The 12,335-nt window shown below is 40.9% G+C and overlaps 1 protein-coding gene across 4 annotated transcripts; it reads right to left on the bottom strand.

Moving 5' to 3' along the window:
• Nucleotides 1-8,197: 8,197 nt before the first annotated feature.
• LOC109011890 (protein WVD2-like 4) lies at nucleotides 8,198-12,294 on the bottom strand. Of its 4 annotated transcripts, none has more exons than XM_018993256.2 (9): nucleotides 11,973-12,294; nucleotides 10,775-11,048; nucleotides 10,341-10,661; nucleotides 10,195-10,259; nucleotides 10,013-10,090; nucleotides 9,779-9,872; nucleotides 9,631-9,702; nucleotides 9,399-9,506; nucleotides 8,198-8,926 (listed from the first exon to the last, which is right to left on the bottom strand). In XM_018993256.2, exons 2-9 carry the CDS (start codon nucleotides 11,009-11,011, stop codon nucleotides 8,372-8,374), a joined length of 1,530 nt encoding a protein of 509 aa, XP_018848801.2. In that variant the 5' UTR covers nucleotides 11,012-11,048; nucleotides 11,973-12,294; the 3' UTR covers nucleotides 8,198-8,371. The 4 variants fall into 4 exon arrangements, with proteins under 4 accessions (XP_018848801.2, XP_018848798.2, XP_018848802.2 ...); XM_018993253.2 differs by having other exon boundaries at nucleotides 12,077-12,294; XM_018993257.2 differs by having other exon boundaries at nucleotides 10,195-10,253; nucleotides 12,077-12,293.
• Nucleotides 12,295-12,335: the final 41 nt, after the last annotated feature.

Genomic DNA, 12,335 nt, shown 5'->3' with positions numbered 1-12,335 from the left:
CTTTAATAAAAAAATAAAATATAATAAAAAAGAATACGGAGAAGAGAGAATGAAAAAGATAGATTAGATTTTAATGGTTACACTTACATCTTTATTATTCTTAATTGTTATTGAATACTTCTTATTTATAAAAAAAACTATATTAAGATAAGATAAGATAAATATCTTAATTATTATGAAGATCAAATCAAGATAATATCAAATCAAAATGATCGTTATGAAAATCAAGTTAAGACAATATCAAATCAAGTTTTTGATCTAATATTATTTTCAACATCTCATTCAAACTCAATGTGGAGAACTTTGAAATCTTGAATTTGAGATTTGTATGTAGTCTTCATATCCATTAATTGGAATTGTGACCAACAATGGGTTGTATATGGCCTTAGTCAACTATATGATCAAAATTGGATATAGGGCTTTAAACAATGTTTACAAGAGATCAAAATCCAATAAAAAATGTCTCACAGCTAATAGAGATACTCCAAATGTATGTATGTGAGACGATGCATAATTAAACGGCGATGAAAATCTTGTAAGAGGTAAAGCTAACAAAGATTTTGTGAGAGATAAAATTAGTGGAGGAAGAAATATTCTATAGGATCGAGCTTGACGTTAGGCAATAGTTATGATACTATGATAGAAAATTAAATATAATATAAATGAAGATGGAGAAGAGAGGAAGAAGATAGACTTTGAGGGCTATATATTTGCTATTTTCAATTATTATTAAATATAAGATGTGGATTCCTATTTATTGAAAAATTATATTGAGATAAGATAAAATAAATATATTAATTATTATGAAAATCAAATCAAAGTGATTTGATTATTATGATAATCAAGCCAAGTTAATATCAAATGAAAATTTTCAACACACGTATGGACGTGCACCGGATGTTTTGAGTTGAAAAGTTCTAACCGGATTGTTCAAAATTTGTTGTTGGCTAAATAGGTGTTGGATCATGGTGCCCAAGCGAGTGTGGAAGAGTACGAGTAAGGGTGTCAAATTGTGTTAATATGTTGTGTCAAAATATGTATACGTATATTATATTATATGGATCAAATCGAACACGATCCGTTAAACTTATCGTGTCAAAATTTCAAACCCTAACACGACATTAACATAACGGGTTGTGTCGTATCAACTCATTTTAACCCATTAGTGAATACTATGAAATATATTAACACGACACGACTCGATCTGTTTCAACTCGTTTATGTAAAGGGTTGAATAGATCCAAAATTAACCCGTTTGTTCTAATTAAGTTTAACATAATTTTAGATAAATGTTAAAATCACAATATCTATAAAAAAAAAATATAAAACTAACTACAAGTCTAAAATTACTATCCAAACAATTAAAATAGCGAAATTAAAATTTCAACAATTTTATCTTTAGGTATAAGGGTATAATTGTAATTTTAACTTTCTTAACGGGTCATAACAGGTTATCCAAAACGGATCAAATTATCGTGTCGTGTTCGTGTTAGATTAATGGTCGTGTCACATATTGTCATCCCAAAATACAAGCCTATCTTATATTTTGTTCCAACAATGAGAGGCATTGCCACCCGTACACCTATCAAGCGGAAAAATGAGGAGAGAGAAAACTCTCTGAAAATTCAAAAACGTTTTGACGGAGAAGAAAAACTTCAGAGGAGAGAGAAACGTGAACGCCGGTCATCCACGGCGAGTGGGCTCTCACCGCCGGCACAGACCGAGTCGCCGGACCCAGGCGACCTCGCCGAGGGTCTTTCGGCTCGGGTTGGTTCTGGTTTGGCGATCGTCTGACGAAGAAGCAGCTCAGAGGAGAGAGGCGCGAACGCCGATCACCGGCGGCGAGTGGGCTATCACTGCCGGCACAGACCAAGTCGCCGGACCCAGGCGACCTCGCCGAGGGTCTTCCGGCCCGGGTTGGCTCTGGTTTCCGTCCAGTGGGGAGATGGCCAGCGAGTCCGCCCCTCCTCGACGGAACTGACGGCTGCAGACAGTGTGAGCGGCTCATGGCGGACGTCGAAGTGGTGGCAGCCCGCCGGACGTTTGTTGAGGTCTTCGCAGCACCTCAACCGCTGCCGGAAGTGGAGATTATGCCCAGACCACCGAAAGTCTTAGAAGGTGAGATTTGCTTTATTTTTTCTGCAGATGAAATAGAGGCTACTGCTAGGCCATTTCGTTTTTCTATTGTCTTAAAATTCCTCCGTCAAAGACCTTCACTTGATTCTATAAGATCTTTTATTCGTAATCGATGGGGATTATCCTGTTGTCCTGTGGTCTCGGCGATGCAAAGTCCAAGAAATGTTTTCATCAGGATGTCGAAAGAAGAGGATTTCAATAAAGCACTGTTCAGAGAATCTTGTGAGATTAATGGTGTATGCTATAGGCCATTTGCATGGTCCCCAGAGTACACAGAGGAATACGAGTCGCCTTGCGTGCCTGTTTGGGTTTTTTTGCCTGGACTTCCCCCTCATTTTTACCATGCTTCGGTATTGAAAATGATTACGGCGCCAATTGGAAAGTTCATTCGTAGAGACAATCCGACTACATGCGCTACAAGAACTGATGGAGCAAGGATTTGTTTAGAGGTCGATGCCTCTCGAGATCCAATCACTCACTTCTGGCTTGGATGTCCAGGGCTGCCTCACAGTAGGAGACAAGAGGTGGTCTATGAAACACTACCTGCTTACTGCTGCAACTGTCACCTACAGGGCCATAATTCTAAAACATGCCGCAATGGTAAAGATCATACCAGGAAAGGGACTGGGAACCAAGTTTGGATCAAGAAAGGGTCTTTAACAGAATCCAAGACAGAATTAGAAGCTGGGAAAAATCAGGAAGAGAAGAATGGAGCAGGAGGGTCATCGAAGAAGGAGAATAATACAGACAAGGAAACAGGGGCCCAACTAGTTCCCCAGGTGAAGGGAATCGAACGAGAAGAAGTGCAGCATGCCACCCACGACCTGAATGTAGTAGAAGTAGAAGAAGAATGCATAGAGCCTAAAGGGTCGAGCAGCGCAAATAACCAGGAGCTTAGTGGAACAATAAGACCCAATATGGCTACAGGTAACGGACAGGACGACACCAGTTTTGTGGATCAGCTGAATGATGATATACCAGATGAAGAGCCACTTGTTGTGGATATATTTCAGCAAGAGAGCTTACAAATCGTTAAATCTACCTATCCCCTACCAGACCCACAAGAGATTAACACAGAAGACATGAACCCGGTTGTGAACAGAGTAATTGGTTTGGGTGAAGAATGGGAGAATCCTCTGATAAGTCTAAAGAGGAAATCGAAGAAGAAAAAGGCAAGGCCCCTTGCAATCAGTGTTAATGAGAAGTTTTTGGTGGGAAATGAAGAGGAAGGAACGGATGAGTTACTCTTTTCCCAGTCAGATCACGAGAGTGAGAGGGACAAAATAAATGATGACATGCGCAAGGAATACTGTACCGATTCTGAGGGCTCCAACAATCCTAGGAAAATAGGCCAAAAAAGGGGCGCTACCAGGGTGGTAATTCGTCCTTCCAAATTTAAATTATGATCAGTCCTATTGTTTTTTGGAATATTAGGGGAGTAGGCACTTCTTATAGGAGGTTGAGGAAGATTATTAAACAATTTAGTCCTAATATCATAGCTTTGGCTGAGCCATTTTTGTTAGAGGATCGAATACAGTCATTCTTGGGAAGATTCAGCTGCAATTATTTTGTCACAAATGAGGTGCATGGTGGTAAAATTTGGTTGATGTGGAACTCATTGGTCTCGATACAATGGGTGGCAGGGTCTAATCAATTTATTACTGTGAAAGTAGAGGAGAATGGTCATAGTTTTCTTCTATCTATTATATACGCTAAGTGCAACCGTAATGAAAGAAGAGAACTTTGGGCGGATTTGGAGAATATGGGGAATGCCGGTATTCCATGGGTTCTTTGCGGGGACTTTAATATAATTAAGGATGACTCAGAAAGAAGAGGTGGTCGTCCTCGGCCTTTTGTAGCCATGGAAGAGTTCAACCAGTGTATTCATACCTGTGGTCTGATAGAGATGTGCTCAAAAGGCCCGAATATGACCTGGTGTAATGGGCAAGGCGGACAAGCGCGCAGCTGGGCCAGGTTAGACAGATGTTTTATTGATACTAATTTCCTTAATCTTTTCTCTAATGCTTATTACCAGGTATTGGCGCGCTCTACTTCGGATCATTCCCCTTTGGCTATTCAGATGGGGGAGAATTCTTTCAGGTATGGTCCTAGTCCCTTCCGCTTTCAATATATGTGGACTGATCACTTAGATTTCTATAGTTTTGTGGAGGGGGTGTGGAAACGCGAGGGCCTAGGTCATGGATTAATCAACTGTCCTCTAAATTACAAAGGGTTAAGGTGGCTTTAAAGGAGTGGAATAAAAGTGTCTTTGGTAATACTAACGTCATTATCAAAGGCCTAGAGGATCGTATTGAAAATTTGGAAAGCCGTCTTCAAGTTTCTTTTAATGCCGAGGACGATGTGGATCTCATAGCCACCAAGCTGGAACTTGTAACTTGGCTGGGCAGATAGGATACTAGACTTGCCCATATGGCCAAGAAACGCTGGCTGAAAGATGGGGACCAAAACTCTAAATTCTTTCATGCTTTCCTAAAGGCCAAATTGCATAAAAGAGTTCAAGAGATGAGTATGCCTGATGGTAGGGTCTTACAGTACCCTCTCGAAATTCATAAAGCCGCTGTTGCTCATTTCCAAGAATTTCTGGGTCAAAGTAGTCCCCGAGCTCTCCCAAATTTGAGTGACCTGATATCTCCCATTATTACTAATGAGGATAGCTTGACCATTGGTAGAGACCCTTCCATAGAGGAAGTAAAGGATGCTCTATTCTCTATTCCCATCGATAGCAGTCCAGGGCCTGATGGTTTTGGATCAGGATTCTTCAAAGTTTGCTGGGATTTTGTTAAAAATGACCTCCTTTTAGCCACTGTTGATTTCTTCCATAGCCATATGCTTCCAAAAAATTTCACTGCTTCTTATATTGTTTTAATCCCGAAGGTGGACAACCCCTCTGATTTTGCAAAGTTTCGGCCTATTAGCCTTTGTTCCGTGGTCTATAAGATTTGCTCCAAAATTATTGTGGATCGTATGACTAGTTTGCTCCCTAAAATGATATCACAGGAGCAGGGGGCTTTTATTCCCGGACGTAGTATCTTTGAGAATATCAGTTTAACTCAGGAAATGGTCCACTCTATTCATAGGAAGTCCATTGGAGGCAATGTTCTGGTGAAGCTTGACATGTCCAAGGCCTATGATAGAGTAGATTGGAATTTCTTATTACATGTTTTGGCCAGTTTTGGGTTCTCTCCTAATGTTTGTGACCTGATTAACTCTTGTATATCCTCACCGTGGTACTCTGTCATGATGAATGGGACCCCCATGAGTTTTTTCAAAGGTGAGCGAGGCCTACGGCAAGGTGACCCCTTATCGCCTTACCTCTTCATCATAATGCAAGAGGTACTCTCTCGTCTCCTTAAGAAATCATTTGGAAAAGGAAAAATTGGTCAATTTACTCAAGCTAGAGGGACCCCGATTATCTCTCATCTAATGTATGCCGACGATATAGTTATCTTTGCAAATGGTGGGAAAAAAAGCATGAAAGGTTTGATGGAAGTGCTGAATCAATATGAGGAGTGGACTGGTCAAATGCTTAGTAAAGAGAAGAGTGCCATTTTTTTCTCCAGCAAAATCTCAGTCTCGAGGAAACATGCTCTTCTCCGCTATACTGGGTTTACCGAGGGATCTTTTCCTTTTAAGTACCTGGGGGTGCCTATCGTGGATGGTAGGCTGAAGGCTTGTGATTTTGGTGATCTTTTGGGCAAAGTGAATAAGAAGATTGCAGGGTGGAAGATGAAGATTCTCTCTACTGGTGGAAGAACTATTCTCTTGCGTCACGTCTTATCTAGTATGGCCACACACCTTCTTGCTGTTTTAGATGTCCCCAAAGTGGTGTTATGTAGCTTGAATAAGCTCCTAAGCTCTTTCTTTTGGGGTGAAGCTGGAGGCAAGAGTCGGAGGAAATGGATATCCTGGAAGCATATATGTACGCCTACGGACGAAGGTGGTTTGGGTATTAGGGATTTTGGGGATGTTCAAAGAGCCTTACACATGAAACTTGCCTGGAATCTTATCAAGGGCAACTCTCTTTGGGCGGATTTTTTCAGAGGTAAATATGTTAAAGGGAATCACTTATCCCTCCTAACTCCTACTAAAGGGACCCGCTTTTGGAAATCTATTGTCCGAAGTATTCCAGATGTGATAAATAGCTCCAAATGGATAGTGAAAGAAGGTAATATCTCTTTCTGGTATGACAATTGGGACGACGAAGGTCCGCTCTACGATCAATATCCTGTGGCTGAACACCCATTGATTAAGATAAATGAGTGTCGCATTGAGAATGAATGGGATATTTCCCTCCTGAATAGATTAGTGGGCCATCAGAAAGCCAATGAATTGTATGATTTTTTGGCTAGACGGAAGGAGGGTCAAGATGCGCTTGTTTGGCTGAAGGATAATGAGGGAAAGTTTACTACTAAGAGCGCCTGGGACTGTATAAGGGTTCGGGCCCCCCCTTACCCTGGGCTCAGTGGATATGGCACACTCATCTCCCCAAGAAGATCTCCATCATGATGTGGAAGGCTACTAACAATTGCCTCAGTGTTGACAAAAATATTAGAATGGTGGGCGTCTCAATGGCCTCTAAGTGTAATTGTTGTCAAAAGGGCCATATTGAGGACCTGAACCATGTGCTCTGCACGGGGGATTTCGCAAGATACATTTGGCGTCTAGCGGCCACTCACCTAGGGGTTCATATGGCCTCTTTTTACACTTGGAATGATCAAATTAATTTTTGGTTTCGTCGTGCGGGTAAGTCTTCACAGGTTAGAATCATCTTTGGCCTTCTGCCCTCTATTATTTCTTGGAAACTTTGGGAGAGGCGCTGTAAAGCCCGGTATGAAGATAAAGCTCATTCAAAAGAGTCGGTTTGGCACGCAATTAAACTTTGGCTCCGGCGCACCATGGACCAGATCATGAAAGTGCGTTCCCTCTCCGTCCAGGACATGGATATTTTGAATAGACTAGATATCTCCGTTTTACTCCCTAAGCCCAAGAGGGTCCGGGTGGTAAAATGGCACCGGCCCCGTCAAGGCTGGGTAAAACTCAATACCGATGGTAGTAGTTTCGGGAACCCTGGCACCTCGGGCGCTGGGGGTGTTATTCGGGATGAGGATGGAAGATTACTTGTGGCTTATTCTATTTCCTTGGGTTTGGGTACCAATAACTTTGCTGAACTCAAAAGCTTATTGGAAGGTGTTCGCAGATGCCACGCGCTTGGATTTTATCGGGTTCAAATAGAGACCGACTCTCAACTGGTGGTTAATTGGATTGATAAGAATAAGTGCCCCATTTGGTATTTAGAAGATTTCTGGGAGGAGCTACAAGAACATCTGAATAGCCTGGAGTACACAGTGAATCACATCTTTCGTGAAGGTAATGCCGTGGCTGACTTTCTAGCTAAGTGTGGGGCGGAAGGGTTGAACTCTGATTGGGATGACATTCACATGCTGCCTAGCCTGGTGAGGGGTCTTCTCCGCATGGACAAGCTGGGTATGCCCTACCTGAGGATATCATAAGCTTCGTGTCAGGTTTGTTGTTCGTTGTTTATTTGTTTCTCGTTGTTCTCAAGTTATTTGCGTCTCTATTTGCCTTGTGTACTGGGTTTTTTGCAGGTGCCCCTCTTTTGGCTAACTTGGATGTAGGTTATGTATCTTATTTAAGGCCGTGTACCCTATATGGTTATATTGATTTTGATGCCTGGGTTTTTATTTAGCGCTTATGTAAGTCCCAGGTGTCGTACTTGTAACCACGGTTTCCCTCCGCCACAAGTGAGGACAATCAATAAAATTGGGGTCTTGTCCTCTTTTTTTTTTAAAAAAAAAAAAAAAAAAAGAGAGGCATTGCCACCTTATGTAATGTGCAGTGAGCAAGAGTCTTCACTTCTCTAACGCTAACCTCACTAGGGATTCGGACATCGTTTGTGTGCACATCTATCTTCAGTGTAAGAAGAACTTGCCTTCGATACCCTTCCCTGATCTATACAAAAAGAAGACAACAGAAAAGTCTTCTCATTAATTGAAGATAACACTTTCATATAGCAAAACTATAACAATGAAAGACAAGCATAGTTACATTAACCTGTAGATAAAAATATTCGAATTACATGATTTACTGGCAACCACCATATTCACAACAACATCAAACTCTCTTCTTTTTGAAAAGTCAAATGGAACTTAAAATTTTTAAACCTATAAAAATACAAGGTCCAAGATTTATGTCTTTAACCTCCGACAGTAACTTCATGAGGCATAATCTCAAGGGTAGATGAATTAAGAACCGGTGCGTTATTCTGGGCAGTATCCATTTCAGACTCTGGGTCTATCTCATCCGAGCATTCTGAAAGACACATGGACTGATTCTGGCTTTCTTCACCTTCTCCTCTGCATTCTTTCTGGTTTTGGGTCTCTTCTCCAGGGTCCTCTGTTTTAGATTTGGCAGGCTTTCTTTCAGTTTTAGTGACTGCACTTTCCTGAGTCTGAAGCCTGGTTTGGGACTTCCTGATGGTCTTCTTTGAAGCAACAACATTTTTATCAGATTCTGCCTGTAACCCTTTGTTTGAATTACTATGTTCTCGGTTAAGATGTGGGCCACGACAAGATGCACTAACTTCTGAAGAGTTGTTTGCAGTAACAGAATTCTTGTTCTTCTTGAGCTTTGGAGATGGGTTCAGGCGTGGGCTAAGGCCAGGCCCATCACCTTCTGAAGAGTTGTTTGTCACGGTCACAGAGCCCTTTTGCCTTCCAAGCTTTGGAGATATTGCGCGTGTGGTTGGTATCTAGGTCAATGAGGAAGACAAAATGTTGATATACCAAGAATGTGAGGTGCATGAAGCAGAGCGAGGAGAAGAAAGAGTAGGTTTCTCTAGCTCATTTCACACCTTAAAACTCTGTTAAGCGACACGACTTTACTTTTGTTTATTACTAGGAGTCCCAGGAGCATACTTTTTCAATTCAGTTGGTGTGTTGCGTTAAAACTTAAAAGAGCTTTAAAATTGTTCTCGCCCAAACCTGCTTGAACTTCACCTGTTTGTAGTTCTTAGAAAAAAAACAAATCTGATCATTGTAAAATTGAACCATATCTGATGTTGGCCAGGAAGATGTATGTTCTATTTCAAGTGTTGCTTGCGAAGAGAGAGAGACTGCATTAGCTAACAAGTGCCATGGAACCCAAATTCCATGAAACCCATTGTGTTTTGCAAATTATTGACTAAGACAACCCTGAAAGCTTAAAAAAAACCGATGAGTTACCTTCTTTAGTTCAGCTCTTGGAGGAGGCTCTTTGTAGAAACTGGGCATGGGTGTAGCTTTAAATGTCAGGCTTTTTCTCAGTTGCTTGATCTCGGCTTCCTGGTTTTCCTGCAAGATAGTCAGAACACGGAGACGGAGTAAATAGCTGAAATGGGACCAGGCAAAGCAGGAAGCTAAAAAGAGAAGAAAATATCTACCAAGTGCCAAACAAAAGAAAAAGCTATCCCAATACCTTTGATTTTGCTTGCAAGTTAGTTCTTTCCACTTCTTTTGCCTGAATCTTCTCTTCAAGTTTTGAAAAGAACTGATCAACAAAAAAAGAATCAGTGGTTTGCGTTGTAGATAGAAAAAATTTAACAGGTTGTACATGCGTCAACTACCTCCCTTCGTTTTTCAGCTCGTTCGTCCAATTTGAAGGAAAATCCTGAACCACTGCTCCTCCGATCACAAGGAGTCCCGCGAGGAGTAGCACTTCTGATAATAATAAAGACAAATGAGATGTCAAAGTAGTACAAGAAGACAACAGAAAACTGAAGAGAGAGCTGAGAGACAATGAATGATTTTATTTGTAACAAATGAAAAAGAAATGAAGCTGATCAAGGAAAGGATCATACGAAGTAGTGGAACGAGCCTCATCATCCTCTTTCACAAGCAGTGCTGCTTTGATAGGATTCAAATTTGGATTAACTGATCTGCAGTTACATCACATCATAGGCTGAGAATTGTTCAGCAGAAAAATATAAATGCCTCTCCTGAAATCTATAACAAAATTATTCTGAAAAAGGCTGTGACTCACAGGGATTCCTCAGCAGGAGGACAGTTAATAGTTGCATTCAAAGAAGCATACTTCCCAGGCTGATACTAGCAGGAAACCAAGTTAAGCACAAAGTAGGGCAATAAAGGGAAGGAACCCCCCCGCCAAAAAAAGAGAGAAGAAATTACCACAGTGCGTCTAATGGTAGGCATGGATGCTAAAGAAGTCCGCCGACTAGGTGCCCCACTCATTGTATTTGTGACTGTTCCACTTGAGGCTTGGGATTTAGTCCCTTGTCTTTGAGCGTGTTTGGCTTGATCTCTTTTCACTGGGTACACCTCGATGCTCTTGTTCATAACATCAGAACGAACCCCTCTTGATGGGAAGGAAAGACTCTGTGTAAGGATTGATCTCTGACTACGTGAAAATGTAGTTGTGGCTATCGGATTGGGTTTATCCTTTCCCAGTCTATTGTTCTTTGGGGAGCCACCATGCAGATTTCCGGGTTCCTGACCGCAAAAAGAAAAATCAGATGCTAAAATATTTACAAGGTGCACCCTTCATATATGCTATGATTAGAAATAAAGAATCAGCTCATATGAGAAAATTCTTTGGACAGAACCTTTATAGATTTTGAAGTTTTACTTGCAGGAACCATTGCAGAGGCTTTGACCACCACTCCAGAAGATTTAAGGCTTTTGATTTTTGTGGCTGGGTCGGGTTTTCCACTCATGGTGGGAACTTCACCGTTACCACCATCCTCAACCTCTCTCTTCAAATCCACAACTGATTCTTCCACATATTTTCTCTCAATAATAGAACTCTCGTCCTTCACAGTAACCCCATTTTCAGATTCCATTACGCGACAGAGGCTTTCAGAAAGGAACGAAGACTTTCTGCAGAACCAGTCAATGCTGATTGTCAATACCTCAGTTAAGCCAAAAGACACTTGCCCAATCCAGTCAATCACATGAACTAAAATTGGAAATAGAATCAGATCATTTACAGAATACAAGCAGCATTTTTCTTCAATGATTCCTTCCTTGTTATGATCCTTACCTTATATCTTCAATTGCAAAAAGATTTACGTAAAATGTTCAAAGCTCCGTTTTGTCGCAGGGAGAAGCATGAGTTCTTAAAAAAAGGTGTTCTCTCTCGTTTTCCCATATCCACCAAACATCCAATAAAGATCTAGATTAAAAACCATCGTTTCCTTATTTCAAGCATCTATCCTCCATCAAGATAGAAAGGGTCGGGTGCGGATTTTGGTAATCATACTATCAGTCAGCTTGTCGGAAAACGAAAACGGAACAAAAAACGCCTAAAGTTGTCAAACAAACAATAAATGAATAAACAAACAATTAACAGTTTTAGCATTTATGTTTGTGACTGCTGGCACCAGTGAAGGATCTCTCTCCATTTCAGGTCATCAGTGTTATTCACAATCAAGAACTGAACACACACACACACACACACACACACACACACATCAATTAAGACAAAGAAGCATGGTCAGTATAACACGAGCTTAGTGTAATGAATCTTTACCTTTTTCCACTAAGATTTCATTTACTCAGCAAAGAAGCAGAGGATTAATAAAACCATCGTAGACTGCAATGGTTTTACAAACTGGAGCACCTCCAGCAGAGGATATGTAAAATGAATATGGAAAAGAAAACACAGATACCAAATACTAAAACGCACCAATTCAACCACTAGACTCCAAAACTATGCTATATAGAGCTCAAAACAACATTGTTTTTAAAAGCCCATTATTAAAAGTCAAAGAGACGCAATGCTTGAAAAGTTTAAATATTTACCCAGGAAATTTGGGTTTTGAGTATTTGGACTCAGATTATAAATAGGAACCTCGCAGACACAGAGAAACACCGAGAGCAAGATAAATATAAAGCATCTTCCAAACCTGAATTATGACAGATTGAAGAAAAGACTGAAACAGAGTGGAATTTGAAGAAAGATTGATAGTGGTGTAGATTAGAAGCACTAGCGAAGTTGAAGTGCTTGAAATAGTTGAGCTCGAAAGGTACAGCGAGAGTTGGTGGCAGATACTCCTCTGGTTTAGTTCGAGAATACGAGAGAGAGGGGGTGAGGGGTAGAGAGAAGCCGTGGAAAAGAACCTGAACAAGGACGAGTTTTTCAATGAAGAGAATGGATTGATAGGA

The sequence above is a fragment of the Juglans regia genome, chromosome 3 (genome assembly GCF_001411555.2).
Source record: "Juglans regia cultivar Chandler chromosome 3, Walnut 2.0, whole genome shotgun sequence".
In the NCBI taxonomy this organism is placed as follows: Eukaryota; Viridiplantae; Streptophyta; class Magnoliopsida; order Fagales; family Juglandaceae; genus Juglans; species Juglans regia.
The sequence above is the reverse complement of the archived record's forward strand: the minus strand, read 5'-3'. Positions and strand labels throughout refer to the sequence as shown.